Raw genomic sequence first — 27,651 nt, 5'->3', positions numbered from 1 at the left:
GATTAGAGCATTTGTCATGGGACTGTTGAGAAATCACACTGTAAAATTACATGCATCTTACAAAACACTGCACTGCATTTGGTTTATGGCAGCACATTTATGGTGAGATTGAGATGTTGGGAATGAGCGACATTTATCTTTCTCATCTGTTCTCTGTCATGCAGAATGAAGCGGAGATTGATTTAAACCGAATCTGCCTTGGGATTTTTTAAGAATCATTAAATATATGGCTGTGTCAGATTGCAAGAATATACTGGGATTTTTATAGAAATTTAGTGCTATATGATGACAGTCTGACGCAACACGACTTCAGTGAATCTCAGTGGTCCAGATATGATGAGTATTGTCTTTTTATAGTAAATCGTAGCAACATTTAAGCTGAAAAGATATTCTAGAAGAAAACATGAGAAGTAAACATCACCAGATCGGTCTGTAAGGCTGTTATGGGACTCATCAGCATTGAGGTCTATATCTGTACAAATATAAAGGCTATTAGTGAGCACATAGCAAAATGTATCTAATATGGAAAAATTAGAGATACAGTGCTAACATGATTTCTTGTGTTAAATTTAGCTGCACATTATGTTTTTTTTTTTGCAAAATAGGCTATGTTCTCATTTTGTTTGAGATATACCGTATATACTCGAGTATAAGCCGAGATTTTCAGCCCATTTTTTTAGTCTGAAAGTGCCCCTCTCGGGTTATACTCGAGTCATTGTCCCAGTGGGTCGGCGGAGGAAGGGGAGCGGCGGCTGTCACATACTCACCTGCTCCTGGTGTGGTCCCTGCATCTCCGATGGTCTCCGGGCGTCGGCAGCTCTTCCTGTGTTCAGTGGTCACATGGTACCGCTCATTAAAGTAATGAATATGGACGCGACTCCACTCCCATAGGGGTGGAGCGCATATGCATTACTTTAGTGAACGGTACCAGTGACCGCTGAACATTAGAACAAGCTGCTGGCGCCGAGACCATCTGTCGCAGCAACAGCATATGGGGCATATTATTCTATGGAGCATCTTATGGGGCCATAATCAACCTTTATGCCGCATTATATGTGGCAAATGTTTCTATGGAGCATCTTATGGGGCCATTATTAACCTTTATGCAGCATTATATGGGGCAAATGTTTCTATTGAGCATCTTATGGGACTGTAATCAACCTTTACTCAGCATTGTATGGGGCAAATGTTTCTATGGAGCATCTCATGGGGCCATAATCAACATTTGTGCAGCATTATATGGGGCAAATGTTTCTATGGAGCATCTTAGAGGCCATTATTAACCTTTGTGCAGCATTATAAGAGGCATATTTTAATATGGAGCATCTTATGGGGCCCATCATAAACTTTATGGAGCATTATATGGGGTGTATTTTGTATGGAGCATCTTAAGGGGCCCATCATCAATTGTACGGAGCATTATTTGGGGCTCCTGATTCAATATGGATATTCAAAAACACTTAACCTACTGATGTCTCAATTAATTTTACTTTTATTGGTATCTATTTTTTCTTTTGACATTTACCGGTAGCTGCTGCATTTCCCACCCTAGGCTTATACTTGAGTCATTAAGTTTTCCCAGTTTTTTGTGGCAAAATTAGGGGTCTCGGCTTATACTCGAGTATATATGATATATTCAATGTACATATATGTTAGACATGTACACCCTTTGCGTTTACAGTTGATCATTTCTGCGTTTGACTCCCATTTTTACCCAACAAATGCCATGCAGTAATGCAGTTTTTTTGCAGTGATCCCTATTTATTATTCAGTGGCATACAATGTAGCTCTCTGATTGTGGTATATGTAGCCAATTCCACTTAGGCAAAAATTACGTATATGTGAACAGGGCATGAGAGGATCAATTTGGCCCTTCTATATTGTAAAATGATTAAGGGCAAATGTTTTTGGGGACTGTGAAAAAAATCATCTCAGCACCATAGGATTAGATCGCCTGCTGAAAAGACACCAAGATCCTTTAGTACCATTCCTTCTTGATTTCTTCGTGGAATAGTTTTAGATTAATTTGGAAAGCACTGAACCATTTTGTATGTAATGTACATGTTACCCCAGTTACCTATGCTTCTACTTGTTCTCTATTTTACAAACTACACTAATACCTCATAGAGTTAACTGGTTGTAAAATTGTCAATCAATCTGCTGTAATGAATGTATACACGGCTTTAGTAAAAAAGAGTCTAAAAATGTTTTAGCCTTGGTGCAACAAATCTCCTCAAAACCAAGCAAAATTTTACTCCTAATGCAATCCACTGCATTCAACTCTTAATAGCATTACAAATAATTTTAAATTGTAACTATTTTTTTTATTTAAACATCCTCCAGGAATTGCAAAGTTATAAAGTTTTGTAATATACTTCATTACCTTATTTTACTTCCTTATCTCTCAAACACTATGCTGCAGTACTGTTTAATAAGGTCAGTTCATACTCCTTTAGAAGCTGCTTTCAACTGCAGCCCAGCCAAGGTCCTATCTCTATTTACAAACAATCAGTTAGGGAATTCCGCTGTCTTAGTACATGAGTTAAATGCAAAGAAAGAAATTCCTATACTGTTTGGAAACAAAGGGATGTTGGCTGAGCATCAGTTGAAAGCAGCTTCTAAAGGAGTGAAAAGTGGCAATGGGAATCATCACTACAGCAAGGTGTTTGGAAAAGAAAGAAGCAAAATAAGTGAAAAGATTATATTACAAAAAATCTAAACTTTGCAAACACAGAAGAATAACTAAATTATAAAAAAAACTTTAGTTACTCTTTAAGAGGTGTTAAAGGAAATCTGTAAGCAGTTTTTTTCTAGATAATCTGAGGGCAACATGAGGTAGAGGTTAAACTACCGATTTCAATAGTGTGCCACTTCTTAGTTTGTGTACTGTTTACTTACAATAAATGTTTTATCACCTGGTTATTGCAATTGTTTGAAACTACATGACACTCACTTGCTATACGGACTCCACCCTCGACTGTGATAAGCAGCTTACTGTCAATAGACAATGTACATAGAGAGCCTAGTGTGGGCTAGGCTAGCTTTCTCAGCTCTGATTCATGCTATATCTAAGAACTCTAATTACATTACAACTGCTGCAGCCATAAAACTAAGTGATACATCTTTGGATTCAGGGTCTCTTTGCCTACATTATGACGAGGCAGCAAAAACTTAGTGACAGATTTCCTTTAAAGATGGTCATGCACAGACCAATATATCCCTCACAACATTTAGCACCCTTTACAGACTTCTTCATGTCTGCTTGATTTACTTATCACAGTCCCATAGCTCCATCTTTACCATACTAATATAGAAATATGTGTCATGTATACATAAGTACTTGTGCCCACCTCAGCAATTATCTGTAGGCATAGAATTGGCTATGGTGACACGTTTAGTAATTGGTCAGTATTTTACATCAATATTTGTAAGCAAAAACCAGGAGTGGGTCAAAAAGGCAGATGTGGTGACGTGTTTCTATTAGATTTTTTCCCCGACTGTTCCTCACCTGGTTTTGGGTTACAAATACAGATGTAAAATACTGACCAAATAATGACACTGTGACTGTAGCCTTAGGCTAATCTGCCTATAGAGAAATCTGATCTTGATTTAGAATGTGGCACAGCTCAGTCTAATGCAGAAGGATAGATAGATCGTATATCTACTATATAATTGTCTAAGGGTCACTTCCGTCTGTCTGTCTGTCTTTCTGTCTGTCTTTCTTTCTGTCACGGATATTCATTGGTCGCGGCCTCTGTCTGGCATGGAAATCCAAGTCGCTGATTGGTCATGGCAAAACACCCACAACCATTGCCACGAGCAATCAGCGATGGACACAGTCCGGCGGCAACATGGCCGCTCCTTCCTCTCCGCAGTCAGTGCCCGCTCCTTACTCCCCTCCAGTCAGCCCTCACACAGGGTTAATGGCAGCGTTAATGGACCGCGTTATGCAGCGGTGTAACGCACTCCATTAACCCTGTGTGACCAACTTTTTACTATTGATGATGCATATGCAGCATCAATAGTAAAAAGATCTAATGTTACAAATAATAATAAAAAAAAAACGTTATTCTCACCCTTCGACGTGCGCGGTGTCCTCGGCAGTGCAAGTGGCAGGCTCAGGTGCCAAGGATGCTATGTGAGAAGGACCTTCCATGATGTCATGGTCATGTGACCGCAACGTCATCACAGGTCCTGTGCTCATACCAACCCTGGGACTGGAAGCTGCCGCGTGCACCGCACACAGGCGCCAGGACTACAAGGGGCCCCTTGGAAGGTGAGTATATGTTTAATTTTTATTTTAAGTCTTTTTTAACCTGTTACATACATGTCTGGGCAATATACTACATGCCTGGGCAATATACTACGTGACTGGCCAATATAGTACGTGTCTGTGCTGTATACTACGTGGCTCTGTGCTGTATACTACGTCGCTGTGCAATATACTACGTCGCTGGGCAATATACTACGTCGCTGGGCAATATACTACGTGACTGGGCAATATACTACGTGACTGGGCAATATACTACGTGACTGGGCAATATACTACGTGACTGGACAATATACTACGTGGCAGGGCAATATACTACGTGGTTGGGCAATATACTATGTGGCTGGGCAATATACTACGTGTCTGGGCAATATACTACGTGGTTGGGCAATGTACTACGTGGCTGGGCAATATACTTCGTGGGCTGTGCAATATACTACGTGGACATGCATATTCTTGAATACCTGATGTGTTAGAATTGGGCCACCATCTAGTGTAGATATAGATAGACAAGTGAGTGTATATAATTTGGAGACATTTCTTATATTAAGTTATTGCTGAGATATGTAAAAACAATGTGATTATCTATTCTAAGCTTAAACTGTCATGCAGACTACTTTGAGGATCAATAACTAAATAAATGGTGAAGGCACAAATAATACGAGGTGCACAATTCCTACACCATAAGCCACAGATTCAGATAATACACTCTGCTTTGCTTCCTGACTTCATTATAGAACATTTGTTCACGTACCCTTCCTGACTAACCTTCACTGGGTCATTTGATTTTCTACAAGTGGTATTGTATTTCAACCCCTTTTTAATCATACGATTGGAAGACTGGAGCTGCATCAAATGCATTGAGTTTATTACAAACAACCTTTGTGCCCTGAGCCAAGGATGTACTGGGCAGCGCTCACATATTTATCATGCAGGCTCCTAAAGCTCCATGATTAATCTAAGTTATATCTACCTGGAATAAATGCTTTATTGAAGACCAGCTAATCCTTTGAGGTCCCCAAGAAAATATTATATTTCTACTTTAGGTTAATCATAAATATATGCATGGATGATGCCTGTGCCAGTCTAACTATATAATATTAGTATCATAACTCATGAGAAAAAAATCCAGTATATAAAAATAATAAATTCAATAATTCACAGAAAACACAAGCCAATATTTTGGCAATGCATGTGAGTAATTTGGTGAAGTACATAAGTATTTTGGTGAAGTACATAAGTATAATTTTAATTATATAGTTGTGTTAGGGTCTGTTCAAACTGAGTTTCATGAGGAGGTTTTTTTGAGTGGATCCTTTTGAAAATCCTTTCAAAAACATTGAAAGATTCTTGGAAACCTCTTCCAATTATTTTCTGTGACAAATTTACTTCGCTGTATATACAGTATGAGGAGTTTTTGAGCTTTTTTCGTAAAAAGGTTTTGAAAAATGCCTGGACGGAAAAAGAAAGTGCATGTCACTTCTTCGACAAGGATCCTGAAGGAAACCTCTCTGAACTTGGCATTGTCTAATCGAAAGGCTACAAGAGTTTTGGAAGAGTTTTGGTCCCTGAAACGATCCTTTCAGCCTTTAGATAGGACAATATAAATATACATCGCAAAAGAGTACAGAAAAACCACCATGAAAATACTAAGAAGTACAAAAATTATTTTATTACCAATAATAATCCAACAGACAAAGTCAAATTATACAAAAAAGGAGGAAATCAAGGAGACAAACTGGTACAGCAGAAGAGACAAAGTCACAAATTCCTGAGGGTGAGCTGGGTAACTAATGTAACATCAAAGAAGTCAATCACAATCAGCCTAATAAGCACACAGAAAAGAGTCAGAGTGATGCCTCATAACCATATACATTCCCATAAGTGGTTAATCCTGCTCACCCATATTCAAAGGCAGTTCGACTTTAAAGGGGCCAGCAGGGAGACATAAGGCGATCCGTGACGTTGCAGCATCCTGGATAGCGATATCCTTGTGTTTGACACGCAGCAGCGATCTGGATCCTGCTGTGACATCGTTGGTCGGAGCAGAAAGTCCAGAACTTTATTTCGTCGCTGGATCTCCCGCAGACATCGCTGAATCGGCGTGTGTGACGCCGATTTGGCGTGTGTGATGCCGATTCAGCGATGTCTTCACTGGTAACCAGGGTAAATATTGGGTTACTAAGCGCAGGGCCGCGCTTAGTAACCCGATGTTTACCCTGGTTACCAGTGTAAATGTAAAAAAAACAAACACTTCATACTTACATTCCGGTGTCTGTCGCGTCCCTCGGCGTTCTGCTTCCCTGCACTGTCAGCCAGCCGTAATGCAGATTACAGCGGTGACGTCACCGCTGTGCTTTACGGCCGGCCGGCGCTCACAGTCAGTGCAGGAAAGCACAGCGACGGGGGACAGACACCGGAATGTAAGTATGTAGTGTTTGTTTTTTTTTATATTATCACTGGTAACCAGGGTAAACATCGGGTTACTAAGCGCGACCCTGCGCTTAGTAACCCGATGTTTACCCTGGTTACCAGGGGACTTCGCATAGTTGGTCACTGGAGAGCTGTCTGTGTGACAGCTCTCCAGCGACCACACAGCGATGCTGCAGCGATCCGGATCGTTGTCTAGATTTCTGCAGCGTCGCTAAATGTGACGGTACCTTAAAACATGCCAACTCAGGAAACTCTCTTGCTCTGGAATTGCTGAGAACCAGGCCTAAGGATGCTATTGAAAGATTGATGAACTTTTGAAAAAAAGTATTTTTCCTTTCTCTACTGAAGAAGTTAGTGCCTCAACCGTCGAGTAAGATATATAATGGTTTGATTTTAAATTGTCCATGGCACTCAATACAGACCATGTTTTTTTCTGAGTCCATATATTAAGACAAAACAATACATCACATATGATTAAAGAGTAGGGATGGACAAACCCAAATGGTAAATTTCAGGATCCATACTGAACACATAGTGTCAGTTCATTTGTTTTTCCTGAATACAGACTTCTCCAGGAAGTCCGTGTTACTGTTCAGGTTTGTCAGCCAAATAAAGCTTGTTAAAAGACTGCCAATCAACAAGCTTTCCTGTGTGGACACTTCTTCCTCTATCACAGCCATATCAAGTATTGACATGGCTGTGATTAGCCGACACACTGTTAAAATAGACATGCAGTCTCGTCTATTGTTATTGGTAACCAGTCAAGATAAGCAGACAGCTGCAAGCTGCATCCTACAGCTGTCAGCTTTGTCTTAGCTGATTATAAATAACAGAAGGGTCTCACGCCATTTTTTTAAATTATTTAGGCAAATAATTTTTTTTTTAAAACAGCACTGGTGCCCCCACTCCCCATTTTTGATAACCAGCCAAGCTAAAGCAACAGTACGGTAATGACTCATTCTTAATTAAAAACTCATAACTCAAAAATGTTTGGAAAGAGATTTAGCGATACTTCAGCACCAAGCCAGTCACTGTAAATTATGCTCCCCAATGGCGTGTGACTCGTATCTGCATCTTTTTCAGTTTGGTAAATGTTGGAAAAAAGTGGCATGGTTCCTCCAAAATACAGTGTTTTGTAAGCAGCAATTGGTTTTTATTATGAATGATAAAAGATACAATTACACTTACTTTTACTACATCCTCATCTGAGGACTTGCATTCTACCAACTCTGAAATATCAGCTACAGACCCATTTTCTTCAACTGAGACAACCTTCACTGGTACCGCTACTGTCTTTCCTGTTAGGATTGCAGTATTCAAAATCTCTGTGTCCTACATAGAAATAAAAAAAAAACAATGATTGTGTTAAAGTATGCTATATATGTAAGTCAACTTGTCTGTTTCTTAAGAGGGTGGAGGAAAATGTACTTTGTAAATTGTATTCATTTGGTTTCCATCAACTTAAATCCAATATAAATAATAATATGACGATTGTGCAAGAAAAATTACAATAATATAGATGTCCTTGACTCAAAGGGATTTTATCAATGTAGTCCCCAAATAAAACACATGTAAAATCATAAATAAATCAAAGAATTCTCACCCATCTTGGGTGTAGTGCTATCTCTCCTCTGCTCCTGCCTCAGGATTTTGGTTGCAGCAGTGACAGTGACATTAACAGAGCTCAGTGATTGGCTGCAGCGATTATATGTCAATGTGAAGTTACCACTGCAGCCAAAATGCTGAGACAGAAGTTGTGACTCAGAGCCAACGCTAGACCCAGGAAAAGTGGAAAACCACCTTAAGTAAGGTTTTCAACAAATAATTTTGTTATTTCTCTTCTCTGAAATGTAGATATTAGCATGTAAAGGTTAGAATACATTTTAGGAAAAGATCAACCTAGGGGTTACCAGAGATTTTTCACTGGGTGCATGTACTTATTCCAGTATATGATATTGACCAATTCTAAGCAAGCTACAATATACAGGATAAAAAAAGACAATAGCTCAATGCAAGTTTTCTCATGTGTAAGACATGTAATGACTGACTGTCTGCTTTTCTCACTGATCTCACTGCAGAGCTATGTGTGATTGCGAAGTGTAAAAGCATAGCAAAGTTGAGTATGATTACTAATACTTCTTCAGTTTTTATCTCCCAGCAGTCAGTGTGGGGGAAGGCGGTACAGCAGAGCTGACAGCACTGACAGATAAACTGCAGCAGAGATGTTTGTAACGTGACAAAGCTCAACTCTGCTGTATTCACTCCTTCCACTTTTACTGCTATCAGTTTAAAGCTGAAATCACTTATCTCTACTATGCTCCCACAACATTATTATCGCTCTGCAGTGATACCAGTGAGGAGAGCAGTGCTGTCTTTAATTACTCACAGAAGAAAATCTGCTCTAAGCTATTGTAGAGGCGTGTTCTTCTTTCTCCTGAATGTTTCGGCCTTCTTTTGATTGTTCAGTGTCACATAGGGGAAGAAGTACATGCCCACAGAGACAATTCTCTTTGGTTTTGGCTTACCTTAAATTATAACCTAAACTTTATATGCTGACATCTTTGCATTGGAAAGGAGAAATTAAAAAAAATAAAAACTATATTTTATTCAGTTTTGCAGCCACTATTGATGTTGCCAATTTAACATGCCAAACATGCCATTTGAGTTGCTTGCAGATTGGGGGGATTTCCCAATAGACCCCTGAGAAGTACACACCCACCGATCTGCAGGCAATTCAAGTGCCTACTAAATATGAAAGATCAGGAGAATATTTTGTTACTTTTTCAGAATGTCAGCATTTAGCTCAATGTGTGATTTCTAAACCATGTATTCATCTATTTCCTGAAGTCACACAGACAATGAATGAAGCTGATGACAAGAATGCTCAACTAGGATTTATTCAAGACAGGGCTTTGCAGTGCACGGTTCCTCTGTGCCCATTAAAAGGATTGCTGGTGTACCAACCACTGAGCTATAGATACAGATAGGGGATAACTTATTTGGGGAATAAGCCTTTGACTAATGCACCATTGTTGACTTGACTATTCTACTCAAATTTCTTACTCAAATTCAGGGTCATCATGGCTGTTATTATTTTATCTATTTTTGATTGTGCTGACAGTAATAGAGTGCAAACAAATCTGTAAAAATTTCTATTATAATTAATTCCATTCACCAAATTCACATCATGCTTTTTTAATAAAAAAATATACATCCAAAATGGAAAAGAACAAGATGTAGGTCTGTTAAAGTCAAGTATTTTCACAAAACCCAAAGATAACTACATCTATTTTTATTCCAACAGAGGTACTTCTCATCCCACTAGGCTGGTTCAAATGGGGATACCAAAATGTGTTTTCAGTATTTTTATTTTCCATACAATTTTTTTTGTAAAAAAAAAACCCAACTTATTATAGCAAAAATTATAATTGCCACTTAAAAGCAGGTCTGTTGAATGCCTTGCCAATGTTTCCTGAAATCCAGAACATGCACATAATGGAACATCCATTTAAACTAGATGTAACATATTTAAGTTCTTGGTATTGGTAAGATCAGTTACAGTCAAATGTTTCCCTAAATCAAAGATGAAAGCTTTTTATTTTCTTCCATTCAATACATTTCAAAAGTTTCATTGGACAAGTTTATACAGAGAAGCATCATGCAAAGTTTCAGTAAGGCTACGTTCACACTAGCATTGTGCGCCGCTGCGTCGGCGACGCAACGCACAATGCACGCAAAAACGCGGCAAAACGCACGCAAAAACGCTGCGTTTTGCGACGCATGCGTCGGTTTTTGCCGAAAATCGGACGCAAGAAAAATGCAACTTGTTGCGTTTTCTTGGTCCGACGCTTGCGGCAAAAAAGACGCATGCGTCGCACAACGCAACAAACAAAAACGCATGCGTCCCCCATGTTAAGTATAGGGGCGCATGACGCATGCGTCGTCGCTGCGTCGCCGACGCAAACCCGACGCACATTAGCTTGACGCTAATGTGAACGTAGCCTAACGCAGAGTTTTGTGAAAAGCAACTATTTTTTTAAATAGAATGTTAATATTTATTCAAGGATAGCTCTAGTGTGAGATATACCATCAATTTTCTCTGATACATAAAAAACAATAAATTACTCATATAGATATGATAGCTGAAAACTATAGTGAAAAGATTTCTAAAATACCATCAATTATAAGGAAATAGTCACATTTTTCTGTAACATTCTGTACATATATTGTGACATACATGCATTTTGCCTTGTGGATTGTTATGAAGAGTGGTTTGGAGTGCAGATAAAAGATTAACACCAACACAAAGTGACTAGTGATGAGAGAACCCACTCAAATTTGAATTCAGCAGTTTGCTCAACATTTGCCAAGAAATTGAATTAACATCAAATGTCTCCTCTCAAACTAGAGAAAAATAAGCCCTGTCTTGCAGTGCAGCCCCGGTTGTATTCTTTGGTCTAGTCAACAGTGTAACTTCATAGGCCTTCTGCGTCTTCTGCACCCAGCATCTTCAGCATCTCCTGGACTGATTCGCCTGTGATGTCATGGTGAACATCCATTTTTTATTGTCTTTTAAGTCAGAAAATTGAAAGCACACCTCTTATAACTTTGCTAATTTTGAGTGAATTGAGCAAAAAATATCAGATTCCCGCAAATTACATTTTTTTTGTGAAATTCAAGGCAATGTCAATTTACCTTGAATAACCTCTAAAATGTACTATTAGAGAATATTTACACCTGAAGACTTACTTTGGCATTCAATTCAATGTGAAATTGTAATAATAGTTGAACAAAAATTGATATACAAAACATAGGAAAAAAATGCAGGCAGCACTCCATAGCTTAAAGTTGAAAAAATGTGATTTTATTTCAAACCCACATGCTGTTGCAATGTTTCGGCTCAAATGAGCCTTTTTCAAGCCAAGGCTTTAAGCTATGGAGTGTTGCCTGCATTTTTAACTATGTCTGGATTGAGGCAAGTCTTGGATATTTTGTCTGGGAGGTGTGCACCCACCTATTGGTAAAGTGCTGTTCCAATTTTCTATGTTTATACAAAAACATATACAGTAGGGAAAATAATTTAATACACTGCCGATTTTGTAAATTTTCCAACCTACAAAGAATGGAGAGGTCTGTAATTTCTATCGTAAGTACAACTGGGAAAGACGGAAAATCACATTGTATGATTTTTAAATAATTAAATTGCATTGTATTGCATGAAATAAGTATTTGATCATCTGCCAACCAGCAAAAATTCTGGCTCTCACAGACCTACTAGTTTATCTTTAAGAAGCCCTCCTTCGCTGCACTCATTACCTGTATTAATTGCACCTGTTTGAACTGATGTATAAAATACACCTGTCCACACACTCAGTCAATCACTCTCTAACCTCTCCAACATGGCCAATGCCAAGGAGCTGCCTTAGGACACCAGGGACCAAATTGTAGGTATAAACAAGGCTGGAAAGGATTACAGGACAATAGCAAGAACCTTGGTGAGAAGGCAGCAACTGTTGGCAAAATTATTAGAAAATGAAAGAAACTCAAGATGACTTTCAATCTTCCTTGGTCTGCAAGATGCAAGATCTCGCATCGGGGAGTAAGGATGATTCTGAGAAAAATCAGGATTCATCTAAGAACTACAGGTGCTTCTCACAAAATTATAATATCATCAAAAACTTAATTTACTTCGGTTTTTCAATACAAATAGTGAAACCCATATATTGGATAGAGTCATTACAAAAAAGTGATCTATTTCAAGTATTTAGTTCTGTTAAAGTTGATGATTATGGCTTACAGCCAATGAAAACCCCCAAATCATTATCTCAGTAAATTAGAATAATTAGCAAAAAACACCTGCAAAGGCTTCCTAAGTGTTTAAAAATGTCCCTTAGTCTGTTTCAGTAGGCTCCACAATCATGGGGAAGACTGCTGACTTGACAGATGCACAGAAGGCAGTCATTGACACACTCCGCAAGGAAGGTAAGCCACAAAAGGTCATTGCTAAAGAAGCTGGCTGTTCACAGAGTGCTGTATTCAAGCATATTAATGGAAAGTTGAGTGGAAGGAAAAAGTGTGAAAGAAAAAGGTGCAAAAAAAGGTGCAGCCAGGATAACCACAGCCTTGAAAGCATTAAGAAAAGGCCATTTAAAATGAGGGGGAGATTCACAAGGAGTATACTGCTGCTGGAGTCATTTTTTCAAGAGCCACCACACAGACGTATCCAGGACATGGGCTACAAGAGTCGCATTCCTTGTGTCAAGCCACTCATGACCAATAGACAACGCCAGAAACATCTTACCTGGGCCAAGAAGAAAAAGAACTGGACTGTTGCTCAATGGTCCAAGGTGTTTTCAGATTAAAGTAAATTTTGCATTTTATTTAGAAATCAAGGTCCCATAGTCTGGAGGAAGAGTGGAGAGGCACACAATCCAAGGTGCTTGAGGTCTAGTGTGAAGTTACCGCAATCAGTGATGGTTTGGGGAGCCATGCCATCTGCTGGCGTAGGTCCACTGTGTTTTACTATTATTTATTTATATAGCACCATTGATTTCATGGTGCTGTACACGATAAGGGGTTACATGCAAATTACAGATATCACTTACAGTAAGCAAACTAACAATTTCAGACTGATACAGTGGCGAGGACCCTGCCCTTGCGAGCTTACATTCTATAGGATGGTGGGGAAGGAGACAATAGGTTGAGGGTTGCAGGAGCTCCGGTGTTGGTGAGGCGGTAGCTCCAGTAGTGGTGAGGAGGCAGTGGGGTCAGTGCAGGCTGTAGGCTTTCCTGAAGAGGTGGGTTTTCAGGTTCTGTCTGAAGGATCCAAATGTGGCTGATAGTCGGACTTGTTTGGGCAAAGAATTCCAGAGGATGGGGATATTCGGGAGAAGTCTTGGAGGTGTTTGGTTGAGTAGCAAAAAAGTGTGGAGGAGAGGAGATTAGTTCAGAGATATATGGAGGAGACAGGTTATGGATGGCTTTGCATGTCCGTATTAGTAATTTGAACTGGATACGATGAGGGAATGGGAGCCAGTGAAGAGATTTTCAGATGGGAGAAGCGGAGGAGTAGCGAGGAGAAAGATTAATTAGTTGGGCAGCAGAGATAAGGATGGACTGGAGAGGTGCAAGGGTGTTAGCAGGGAGGCCACAGAAAAGGTTTTTGCAGTAGTCGAGGTGGGAGATGATGAGGGCATGCACAAGCATTTTAGTAGTTTGACCGTTGAGGAAAGGACAGATTCTGGAGATATTTTTGAGCTGGAGGCGACAGGAGGTGGAAAGAGCTTGGATGTGCGGTCTGAAGGACAGGGCAGAGTTAAGGGTTACTCTGATGCAGTGGATTTCCGGTACGGGAGAAAGTGTGATGTCGTTAATTGCAATAGGTCAGGTAAGGAAGATCTATGAGATGGAGGAAAGATGATGAGTTCAGATTTGTCCACATTGAGTTTGAGGAGGCGAGAGGAGAAGAAGGAGGATATGGCTGATAGACACTCCAGGATTCTGGACAGCAGAGAGGTAACGTCTGGGCCAGAGAGGTAAATCTGAGTGTCATCAGCATAAAGGTGGCACTGGAACACATGGGACTTTATGAGTTGTCGCAGGCGAAGTGTATAGATTGAGAAGAGTAGGGGTCCTAGAACAGAAAAAGAGAGAAATGCTCCAGCTTCTTCCAAATAAAATACAAACTTTAATCAAAAATGCTAAAATGGAAAGTACTCCTGGGACATCACCATGACACACGTGAGGAAAGCGACGCGTTTCGACTGACACAGCGGTCTTTGTCAAAGCTGATCTACCATATAACAAACTTAGTATAAAAAGACATTGGAACTAATTAAATGCTGAGAACATGTCACATGATCAAAGGTCCTACTGTGAGAAACAAATAAAGTGAAATAAAATTACATTTAAACTACACTATGACTTGTTTTGATTAATAATGAAACATTCCTCTTATTGAGACCATCAGGAAATCTAGCACCTAAGTTAAAAATCAAATATGCCTCACGTGTTAGTAAAACTCTGTGAATATCACCACCGCGAACTGTTTTTTAAATTTTTTCTAAACCTGTAATTCTCAAATAGTCAATATTACGTGAATGTTGCTCAATAAAGTGATGTCCTCAGAAGATATGTTGCGGCTGTTATTTCCATTATAGGAAATATCACATAGATGTTCAGAAATACGTTATTTCAACTTCCTAATAGTGCAACCAACATACGCTTTGTTGCATACAATACAATCAATTTTATATATCACAAATCGCGTGTTGCAATTCATAAAATCTTGGATTTTAAACGTGTTACTGTTATTATGATCACTAAAAAACTTGGTAGTAATCAAATGTTTGCAACCCTTTTGTTAGACTTTCTCAAGAAAGGGATCTTCCTACAAAATTGGAATGGCTCTGTTAATAATAGTTTTAATTGCATTAAATTGTGGACTATATTGTAAGCAATATAATTTCAACACAGACTTACATTAAGCCAATAGCAGGCAACACCATTCTCCATGCGAACAGCCGTCATCCCTGGCACACAGTGAAATCTATCCATGTAGGAGAGTTCAAAAGATTAAAACGCAACTGTAACAATAATAATGCACTTAAAGATAATTTGATGAGATCATGTAGGAAATTTAACAAACAGGGATATCCCAATTGGATGCTTAATAGAGCGTTAAAAATAGTTTCCAATAAAGATCAGGGCAATCTTATTTCATTGTGGGCAGGTCAGGACAGAAATAAAGAAACAGACAATATTGCAGATAAACCATTTGGTGCCTATAATATAGTCCACAATTTAATGCAATTAAAACTATTATTAACAGAGCCATTCCGATTTTGTATGAAGATCCCATTCTTGCGAAAGTCTTACAAAAGGGTTGCAACATTGTAGCCAGAAGAGCGCCTACATTAGGGAATATTTTATCACCGAGTACTTTTATTTCCCATAAACAACAAGATACCTGGCTTAAATGTAAAGGCAGCTACAAATGTAACGTCACCAATTGTACTACTTGCAAACATTTGATTACTACCAAGTTTTTTAGTGATCATAATAACAGAAACACGTTTAAAATCCAAGATTTTATAATTGCAACACGCAATTTGTGATGTATAAAATTGATTGTATTGTATGCAACAAAGCGTATGTTGGTTGCACTATTAGAAAGTTGAAAAAACGTATTTCTGAATATCTATATGATATTTCCTATAATGGAAACAACAGCAACATACAGTATCTTCTGCAGCCAAACACTTTATTGAGCAACATTCACGTAATATTGACTCTTTGAGAATTACAGGTATAGAAAAAATTAAGAAACTGCTTCGCGGTGGTGATATTCACAGAGTTTTACTAACACGTGAGGCATATTGGATTTTTAACTTAGGCGCTAGATTTCCTGACGGTCTCAATATGAGGAATGAGCTAATGTTTCATTATTAATCAAAACAAGTCTCTTTTTTTGAGCTTCATCATGTCTCATCAGGATGGAGTTCCGGGCCTCTTTATTGAATTGGTGAGCTGGCTTTTTCTCTTCATTTTTTTCTTTGTCCTAGAACAGAGCCTTGGGGGACTCCAAAAGAGAGGGTGGGATGAGGAGGTAGTGTGGGAGTGGAAGACGCTGAATGTATGAGGAGATCCAGGATATGGCGAAATCTTTGATGTCGAAGGAGGAGAGGATCTGTAGTAGGAGGCAGTGGTCAACTGTGTCAAAAGCAGAGGACAGGTCTAGAAGGAGAAGTATAGAGTATTGTCCGAGAGCTTTGGCTGTAATTAGGTCATTAGTAATTTTGGTCAGGGTTGTCTCAGTTTAGTGATGGGGCGGAAACCAGATTGTAGATTGTCAAAGATCAAGTTAGATGAGAGGTTGGAGGAAAGTTCAGTGTGGACGTGCTGCTCCAGGAGGTTGGAAGCGAATGGGAGCAGCGATATTGGGCGATAGTTGGACATAGCAGTTGGATCGAGGGTTGGCTTTTTAAGGATAGGCATGATTGTGGCATGTTTGAAAGCAAAAGGGAAGGTACCAGAAGTTAGTGATAGGTTGAAGAGGTGGGTTAGGGATAGGAAAAGAGTGGCGGTGAGGTTGGGGAGGAGGTGGGATGGGATGGGGTCGAGCTCACAGGTGGTGAGGTGTGATTTGGAGAGGAGACAATTAAGCTCCCCTTCAGTGATGTTGGATAGGGATGTTATGGGATTTGGTCATTGGTCTGGTATACAAAGGGGTTGTGGTGGTTGAACAATGAAGACTTGCCTTGTTTGGTTGATCTTGTTTTTAAAGTGTGCGGCAAAGTCCTCAGCAGAGATGAGGGAGGTTGGAGAGGGCAGAGAGGGGCGGAGGAGGGAGTTAAAGGTTTTGAATAACTATGGGGTTGTAGGATAGGGAAGATACGAGGGTTGTGAAGTAGGCCTGTTTAGCAGAGGTGAGAGCAGATTTGAAAGTGAGTGTTGCCTGTTTGAATGCAGTGAAGTCATCTTGCAAATGTGTTTTCTTCCAACGCCGCTCTGCAACCCTGGACACTTGTCAGAGATTTTTAGTGGTGTTATTGTGCCAGGGTTGTTTTTTGATACGTCGCTCTCTGCCATGAATGTGAGGGGCAACCATGTCAATAGCTGATGCGAGAGTGGCATTGTAGAAAGCAATGGCACTGTCTGTGTCGTGGAGTGAGGATATGGATGCCAGTGGTAGGATAGAGTCAGAAAGTGTGTGGGTGTCTAGGTGTGCAAGGTTTCTGCGGGGATGCGCATGTTGCTGGACATGGGTGAGGAGGACAGGGATGAGAAAGTGAGCAGATGGTGGTTGGATAGGGGGAGAGAGTAGATGGTGAAGTTAGACAGAGAGCAGAGACGGTTGAAGACTAGGTCTAATGTATGTCCATATGTATGTATCAAGACCAAAATCAGCACAGCCATTCACCAGGAAATTTTAGACCTGTCCACACTGCCAAAAGTGCCAATACCTGGTTTAAAAACAACAGTATCACTGTGCTTGATTCCAGCAAACTCTCCTGACCTAAACACCACAGAGAATCTATGGGGTATTGTCAAGAGAAAGATGAGAGACACCATACCCAACAATGCAGATGAGCTGAATGCTGCTATCAAGGCAACCTAGGCTTTCTTAACACCTCAGCAGTGCCACAGGCTGATTGCCTCTATTCCAGGCTGCATTGATGCATTGATGCAGTAATTGATGCAAAAGGAGCCCCTATCAAGTATTGAGTGCATTTACTGAACATACATTTCAGTAGGTCATCATTTCAGATTTTAAAATAATTTTTCCAGCTGGTGTTATAAAGTATTCTAATTTACTGAGAAAATGACTTTTGCGTTTGCATTGGCTGTAATCCATGATCATCAGCATTAACAGTAATAAACACTTGAAATAGATCACTCTGTTTGTAATAGCTCTATATAGTATATGAGTTTCACTTTTTGTATTGAAGAACTGAAATAAATTAACTTTTTGATGATATTCTAATTTTGTGAGAAGCACCTGGAAATAGGAGGACCTGGTCAATGACCTGTAGAGAGCTGGGACCACAGTGTCAAACATTACCGTTAGTAACACATTATGCCTTAAAGGATTAAAATTCTGCAGGGCTTGCAAGGTCACCCTGCTCATGTCAGCACATGTCCAGGCCCATTTGAAGTTCAACAATTACCATATGAATGATCAGATGAGACCAAAATAGAACTTTTTGGTATCAACTCCCCTCGCCGTGTGTTAGGGGTCGAGCTTCCACTTCTGCACAGGGGGAATCTCGGGCCATCTCCACTGCGGTCTCCCATTCTTCTACTGCCGCAGTGGAGTCTGTTCAGCGGAGACGTCTGTCCCAGCGTCTCGCTCAGTCTGACTCTGTGCAAAGGGTTACTGCTGCCTTTCCAGCTTCTGACATTGTAGCCAGTACTGGGCAGCGGCAAGCAAATGTTTTTGGGACTAAATCCTACTTTTCCCCTTCTGAGCATGCCCAGGGTAAGATCTCTCGTTGGAGATCAAGGGTCACATGCTCAGATACTGCAGTAAATTCCATTGGTCCTCTAGGAAGGTCCTGAAGGTGCTCAACTTCTGTGGCAGCCTCCCATTGGTCCTTCTGGGAAGGTCCTGTACTTGCTGCAGCTATCAAAGGTTTGCATGACTGCACGGCCATGCGCTAGTGTACATTTGAAAACGTGTGTGTGTTGATGAGTGCAAGTCGTTCTTTAAACATCCCCTCCCTTGTGTATGAATGCTTGCAAAAGGTGGATGTCTGCTGTCTTGCGCCCGACTAAGATATCAACAATAAAACATACGATACAGCGTCTATTGCTGTGACCGCCAGTGCGGTGCCATGCACTAATAGAGCGATTCTTTTACCCAAGTCTGGGTGGTTGGTGGCGTCCGCCAGTGCGGCACTGCTCGCACTCTTGTGCTTTAATTTACTATTATTTGTTATAGTCTGACACCCAGTACCGGTGTCGAGCACAAGTGGTCTAGACGAACTCTATTTCCGAGTCTTGGGATTGAGTTCTGTGACTCCTTGCTTGCGCTCTTTGTGCGGTACCGCGACCCTGTGACGTAACAGAGTTCGCTTCCATCGCCATATAGTGCTGCCATTTGCCAGCAGCAGGTTCTTTCCTGCACGGTGGACCCCGGGCTGCGAACGCACCAAATATCATCTCACTATTTACTCAGTGCGTTCCGCCAGTCCTAACACCATGTTTCGAGGAAGAAGAGGATGAGTACATCCCCAAGTACACCTTCCCACCGTGGGGGAAACATCATACTTTGGGGGGCTTTTCTGCAAACTAGACAGGATGACTGCACCATTTTGAAGGGAGAATGGATGGAGTCATGTATCACAAGACTTTGACCAACAACCTTTTTCCCTCAGTAAGAATATTGAAGATGGGTTTTGGATGGATCTTCCAGCATGACAATGACCCAAAACACACAGCCAGGGAAAGTAAGGAGTGGCTCTGTAAGAAGCATTTTAAGGTCATGGAGTGGCCTAGCCAGTCTCCAGACCTGAACCCAATAGAAAATCTTTGGAAGAAGTTGAAACGCAATATTGCCCAGCGAATCCTGAAAGATCTGGAAACTATCTGAATGGAGAAGTGGGCCAAAATCTTCTGCAGTGTGTGCAAACTTCTTCAAGAACTACAGGAAACTTCTGACCTCTGTAATTGAAAACAAAGGTTTCCATACTAAGTGTTATTAGGCTCAAAAAGGGGCCAATATCCATAGACCTTCTCACCTATTGACCTCAGGCTGGCTCTGCAAAGAAAACTCTATTACCAACAGTCAGCTGATGCGTCATGTGACTATTTAAATTAAAGGATGGTGGGAGTGGTCACCACCCACATCAGCTAACCAGCAAGAAAGCAGCTGCCAGCAAGGATACTGAAAGTAACCCTTGCTGGCCCCCAAAAAGGAAAAAAAGGAACATTTAAATTGTAGCCGAACTAGAGCTGCCCTGAATCCAAAATTGAATCATGAAAGCACCTCCATTGTCAAAGGCTCAACAGCAATTGGACAATTGAAATAAGCCTTTTGCAAGCCTTGTGTGGCCTGGTATACTAATACCAAAAGCACTGGAAAAGTCGATGATTGTTAAAGAAAAACCCTTTTAAAACATGTAAAAAAATCTGTGGGCTCTGTCCTTATATTCCATGGAGAATAAGGAAAAATATACTTGCATCAGAATTAAGGGAAAAAATAATATGAAGAAGTAGGGGAATTGCACATGATCCAAACCATACATCATCATCAGTCAAATGTAGTGGAGGTAGTTATGGCATGGGCATGTATTGCTGCCATCCCATATTTTAGATCTCTGTGTGATCCAGAACAGTAATTGTATTTGACTAATGGAGTGACCTACACATATTGACACTGACTTTTCTATTTGTCTAGCTTTGATTTTATTTTGGTTATTTTCTTAAAGTTATGGAACTTATATTTAAGAAGAAGAACTGTTATTATTGCTTAAATATTGACACATATGGCAAATACAAAATGTTTCAAATGTTTTCTAACTGGGACTGGAATTTATTTTTAAATAAGACTATTAGCTTTAGGCTTAATCAAAATAATTAGTATATTATCATGTGAGACATATGTGCAATCCCTCACTCATCTTCACACTAACTACAGGCCAACATAGTAAATCTAATAAAAGGGAAAATGTTTGCTGCTTTGTGGTAAGTGCTGTTTTACAATTTCTCTCCTCTAATTTTATATTGTTAATAATACATCATTGTAAATAGCATTTCTTTGCATCTATTACTGGGAATACATAACCACTAGAAGTCTACTTTTTCTGTTCATATATTTTGCTTTAGCAGACTATCGATTAATTAATAAGAAAACGTTATGTTTATTTTCTGCTTTATTTTTATGTCTACTGCATTGTGCACTGTAATGACAAATATTTTTACTTTCCTAATGTCTTAATGTATCGTTTAATTAACTACGGTTGAAGCTGAGAATAATATATTACTTCAAGTTGTTAATGAGTATGAAGATATCATATATTCATACCACCTACACTTAATGTTTAGACTATACTAAGGAGAATTGTCCCACTTTTCAGCTAGCTAATAAAACTAATATCAGGTGCGAGTGACATTATTATAAATAAAAGCATGGAGGCTCCTTCACTGGAGCTTATGTTACTCCGAGGAATAAACCAATTAATTCTTAGCACTGGTTTGTAGACAATTGCCATTCAGTTGTAAGCCACAAAGCTATCAAGTGGGACTAATTTAAGTACTAATTTAACATTAAAATGGGCTGTATGAGAATGTAAAATGACAGTTACTAAACAGAACCCGGCAGAGTTTGGTAGGATTACATTGTATTAATTTTATCACGTTAACCATTATGTTTTTGTATAATTTTCATTCTCATTTGCATTTTAATGGTTAATTATCAACCACGTACCATAATGGGTATAATAAAGGAGACATGCCCAAACATTGCACAAGCTGAATATTAATCATTTAGTCCTTACAAATAGGACACATCTTCTTCCAACACTTGATCTAAAGCTAGCCATCATTTTTAAAAATGTAAGTTCATAATGAGCATGACCAATGAGTCTCTGAAAAAGCTAATCAATCATGTTGGACCTTTGTAAGAATTATAAAGTTGGGAACCCTCTATTCTTGATAACCAGCCTTGCTGAAGCTGACAGCTGAGGGTTACAGCTGACAGCTGAGGGAGTTTTGCCTGGCTGGTTAACAAAAATACAAGGGAACCAACGCCGTTTTTTTTAAATTATTTATTTAAAGTCCAGAAGCGGCTGATGAATACTCCCATCCGCTGCTCCTGTGCTCGCTGTTATTAGCGGCAAGTGTTGGATGATGGGAGCAGTAGTCCCATCAGCTGACACCAGTGACCGGAGGTAAAGTTTATACCTCCGATCACAGTTGAAGCGGTCTTTTGACAGCGTGGGAACTGCGGCTGACCGGAGGGGATGGTTTCACCGCTGATGAAAAGCGGTGTTTGCCCCGCTGCAATGCGTATGACAGACACCTGGTGTTCAGGCAGCCGAACCCGAACAGTAACACGGACTTCCTGGTGAAGTCCGTGTTCGGTGTCCGTACCCAAACATTAGGTGTTCGGTACGGATGCCAAACTTTACAGATCAAGTTTGCCCATCTCTACTTTTGAACTACACCATTGATTTTGCCATGAAGTGTACTGGAAAATGGAAAAAAAAGTAAAAGTGTGGTGAAATTGCAAAACAAATGCAATTCCACAATTGTTTTGTTATTTTACCATGTTCACTAAATGCTAAAACTGGCCTGCCATTATGATTCTTCAGGTCATTACGACTTTGCAGATATCAAACATGTATAGGTTGTTTTTTATTTAAGTGGTGAAAAAAATCTAATGTTTCGTAAAAAAAAAGTTGCCATTTTCCGAGAACGTCCGGTAACGTCTCCATTTTTCGTGATTTGGGGCTGGGTGAGGGCTTATTTTTTTGTCGCCAAGCTGACGTTTTTACTGATATCATTTTGGTGTAGATAGGATCTTTTGATCGCCCATTATTGCATTTAACAAAATGTTGCAGCAACCAAAAAAAACGTAATTTTGGAGTTTTGATTTTTTTTCTCGTTACGCCAATTACTGATAAGATTAATTCTTGTTATATGTTGATAGATCATGCAATTATTGTTTTATTTTGAATAGGGAGAATTAGGGGTGATTTGAACTTTTATTTATTTTTTGTATTTTTAAAACATTTTTTTTCTTACTTTTTACTTGCCTCAATAGTCTCCATGGGAGACTAGAAACAGTGATCATGTGACATGGGCGCCGATGGGTGGGATTAGTGAAGTGCTTCCAGCACAAGCATGTTAAATGCCACTGTCAGAGATGGACAGCGGCATTTAACATGTTAACAGCTACTGGCGGATCAGCTTATATGTGCCAGAAAGGTTGCGGGCTCACTATGGTACCCACAGCAAACAGGGGGAGCCCACATTAGACATAACTGTAGGTCTAAGGTGGGAAAGGGGTTAAGAGGCACAGGATAGCAGGCGTGCATACAAACGTTGTGCCAGAAACTGGAGTTTGACCCCTTCATGAAATTTGACGTACATTTATATAATATGTCGTGTCCCTGACTTTGATGTGGGCTCACACGCCAAGCCCACATCTCTCTGACAGATGATGGCTGATTTAATCAACCACCATGTGCCTCTAACAGCTCCATCCTACAGTTAATCTCTCACAAAGGTATTTAACGTGCGCTGACATGATTGCCGGGCTTCGATGGGTTGCCATGATGACCGAGTATCTTCTGAAGAATTCTGCACTTGTTATGATGATTCTCCTGTGAAATCCAGACTGTAGCTGGCGTTCATAGGAGATCGTGATTTTCCCTATTCATAGCAATGCTAAAGCATTGCTTTGCATTGTATAAGCGAACAGTCGATCACAGCTTCAAGTCCCTAAGGGGTCTATTAAAAATATAAAAAAAATACAAAAGTTAAAATCACCCTCTTTTTACCCCGTTAAAAATAAAACAATTAAAAAAAGTTAAAAATACACATTTGGTATTACAGTGTTAGTAAACGTCCAATCTATCAAAATATAAATTAAATTAATTTGATCATTAAATGGCGGAGCAGGAAAAAAAATAAAACTTGAAGACTATGAAATAATTTTTAATAAAATATCTTAAAAATGATCAAAAGTATTAAAGGAATAACGGCTATATATACACCTTTTCAACTATCATTTTCTATTTACTCAATATATGCATTATTGATCAATTTAGATAAGTTCTAATTAAAAAATAATATTTTGTTTCTGAAGTTCAATTGCAAAGAATTGTGTCTCCATGGTAAAACAAACAAAAATCCTGTAAAGTCTTATCTTGGAGTCATAAACCCTTCTATCTGTACTTCGCTTTTTGCTAAATTAACATGGCAGCATAAAACTGAGGACAAATCGAAGGAAATATGATTGCAAGGTTAGAATACATATAGATTGTTTGCTGGTTGGTATTATGGCGACATATAGTCTGGTAGCACCTTTCAGTGTATATAGAGGTGATCCGATAGCTGCTACTGCGCATGCACTGGTGGCACCATTTTGCTAAAAAAAAAAATTCCTCCTCCAAGATGGCGCCGCCGGCGCATGTGCAGTAGCAGCTATTGGCAATAGCTCGGTGCTGCCAACTTGGAGAAGGACATTTTTTTCTTCTCTAGCAAGATGCCGCCGCCAGCACATGCACAGTTGCAGCTATCGGATCACCTCTATATACACTGATAGCTGCTACTGTGCAGGCGTGGCGGGTGACATTTTCAAATGGATTTTTAAAAAAATCAGGATAACCTCAACCATAATAATTATATGCACAATAAACATGCGATTATGCTGCAGTGCAGGAACCACGGTTGGCACTGCCTGTAGAAGGGTTTTTTAAAAATGTATTTATAATATTCATTATGTTAACTAGGGATCAGTCAGCTGTCAACAGTCTTCATTATGAATAGCTAACCAGAGCACCACATGAAGACCCCCCACAGGCCCCCCATATCATTAACTCAAAACTGAAAATAAAAATTAAACAACAACCACAAGATGGATTTCATCAACCAAGGTATCATTGTAATCAGTATAAAGGCGCCGACCTGACACTGTGTGTAGGTTACTGTGCACAATCCTACTGACAGGTTCCCTTTAAGACCAAATAAAAAATAGTTGCAAAAAGTCGATATAGCCTTTAAAGATTACATAACACTGGGGAAACTCTATCTGGAAAACATTCTCTTATGAAACTTCATAAGGAAAATGGAGACCAAAATATGCTATAACTCTTTCTTCTTATGTATATGTATAATTAGGAACAATATAAATATGTCCTCACAAACTTAATATGAGGGCTCTGCCCCTTTATAAGAGGGAGGTTGAATTTAGGTTCCACACTGCTTCACTTTTCTGACATCTGTGTATGGCTTTCTGCCTCATAGCTGGGAAAATTCATTGTGTGGAGATAGACTATTTGCAGCATGCAAACACAGGGGAGATCTGTGCTGCTCATCATACTGAATTTGGTGATATATGAAGCAATGTAAGGAGTAGAAGGAGGCTAGAAACAGCAATTCTAGTCAAAACTGGCAGGGTATGTTTCCACGTTCAGGATTGCATCAGGATTTGGTCAGGATTTTATGCAGGTAAAATCCTGTCCAAATCTGCACCTGAGGTCACTGGCAGGTCACCTGCACTGTCCTTGCGTTTTTTCTGCAATGTAAGGACATGCACATGCTTTTGCGGGTCTGCCGCATGCGTCTTTTACTGCATAGGGGAGACGGGATTTCATTAAATCCCCTCCACTATGCTGTAACATCTGGACGCTGTGCTTTTGACACTGCGGCTCAACGCTGCGTCAAAAACGCAGCCTTTCCTGAACGTGGAAACATACCTTTACAGTTTCTTCTCAGTGTGTCCATTGTGGGCTCTGTGTGCATATGTAATTTCAAACTCATATTAACAGGTATCTCCTCTTTATTCAGATTAACCCTTTAGAAGCAGATACATGTTCTTCCATGGCTTTTAAATAATATTTTGCATGAAGTACAGGATATTCACATTTGATATGAAACATTTTTATGCCCGATTTACATTTTGCTAATTTGCAATGTATTGAGATGCATTGATGGATTAATTTATAACATTTATGCTTTTGGCAAATTAATGAGAAAGATAGGTAAATTGATTTTCCCATTGTAGTTTGTTAACTGTAACAAAAAATAAACAACAATAAAACAGATGAATTGATGATTCTACCCTAAGTCCCATCCATCTGAGGACAAAACTCCATTTACAATTCAGGTAATGAATAGAATCAGGACCCACCCCATACCCCAACATGGTGGATGTCTTCCTAAAAAAAGAATAGAAGAGATAGCATGTCTTCTTGTGGAGAGTGACATGTCTGACATACCAGTATAAGGAGACTTATGCAATGCACTGAAGAGAGGCAACACCCCAAAAGTCTGCAAATTGAGACTTTTTTCCTAAGTCATATGACAAGGATCATTAAAGGGTCAGTATTGACTTTTATGATTGCTCCTTCCAATGATTGGTACTAGAATTCTAGTCTTCTTCCTCTGTGAAGAGACAATTTGCATACTTAATTTCTCAGAGGAGCATTGCATGGCCTATAAGTCTCCTCATACTGGCATGTAAGACATGTCACACTCCACAAGGGTAAACATTACCATTTAGATACCAGTCAGAGGCCTATCATACAGGCAAATCAGATTTCATGCTTTGCACTGAAGAGGGGCAGCACCTCAAAACACAAATTTAAATTCTGGTATATAGCAAGGCTCATCAAATTGACTTTTAGTACTGCTACTTCCAATAGGTGGCACTACAATCTAGTCCTCTTCAATCCAATTTGCATACAGGAAAAAAAATCTCACCAGATTTCACACTCACCCATGTAAAATTAAAGTAAAACCTAAAACTGAGGAAATTCACTTTATTTGCTAATAATGACATTTATTTGAGAAGAGTCTTGTATTTTCATCTTATGTCACTCTGTATTTCTTTCTGACAAGTCCTCTTTAATTCGAGTTGTTGAGCTATACATTTATATTATTCAGATTGCTTGGCCTCTTCAGCACCTTCTTAGAAACTTCATATGACTCTCACATTGCCCTAAACCATGTTTCATTACTGCCCTTTCCTTGCCGAGTTACAACAGCCTCTACTTGTGCAGCATTTGTCCTAATTTACTGGACATTCTTCTGAATTACGACTTTTTATTTATAGTTAGCATAAGGACAGCCAAATAAAATAGGCTTGAAATCAAGAAACTGTGGCCTTAAGCTGTGTGCAATTTCAGAAGCCTGGCTCGTGTCATGGCGTCTTTGAAGTACACACAGTTAATAAAAATGCATAGAAAAAATAGATTCAAACTAACCAGCGCTTTGATGTAGAGTATAATATTGCCCGTACTACTAAAATTCAATTACATTATCAGTTAATATTAAAACTCTTCCTTCTGCCAAGAGAAAAAAAAATATCAAAAGAAAAAAGTTATGTACATAGTTCTCCAGATCTTTTTTCCTGTAATTTAGTAGAAAACTCTTAGAAGGCTTCACAATAGGTAGAAAACAAGTTTTTTTTTTGTTTCTTTTTCCTTGTATTAACCAGTTCTATGGTAAAGTAAATGTTAGTCCTTCGAGAGCATTTTAAGACATTGCTTAAAAATTTCACAGAACTCAGAATCAACTATAAGAAAAAGAAAGTTCAAAATCCAAGCGGGCATACTAGCAGTGTGGAGACAATGAATAGTCCCCACTGAAACAACACCAATTTGATTAAAAGGAGAGGTGTATGATGATTTGTTGCATTATATTAGGGTGGCTGATTTATCGAGGAGAAAGTTTAGCACTGTATTAACATAAAGTAAAAATAATAATAATTATTAAAT

At 39.3% G+C, this 27,651-nt stretch overlaps 1 protein-coding gene across 1 annotated transcript in view; it reads right to left on the bottom strand.

Moving 5' to 3' along the window:
• TMEM132C (transmembrane protein 132C) overlaps positions 1 to 27,651 on the bottom strand; it is a 1,168,692-nt gene that overhangs the window by 164,827 nt on the left and 976,214 nt on the right. The window contains exon 5 of the mRNA XM_069756040.1: positions 7,892 to 8,035. Within this exon, the coding sequence (XP_069612141.1) occupies positions 7,892 to 8,035 (144 nt within the window). The remainder of the gene's footprint in view (positions 1 to 7,891; positions 8,036 to 27,651) is intronic.

This window comes from Ranitomeya imitator, chromosome 1 (genome assembly GCF_032444005.1).
Source record: "Ranitomeya imitator isolate aRanImi1 chromosome 1, aRanImi1.pri, whole genome shotgun sequence".
Lineage (NCBI taxonomy): Eukaryota > Metazoa > Chordata > Amphibia > Anura > Dendrobatidae > Ranitomeya > Ranitomeya imitator.
The sequence above is the reverse complement of the archived record's forward strand: the minus strand, read 5'-3'. Positions and strand labels throughout refer to the sequence as shown.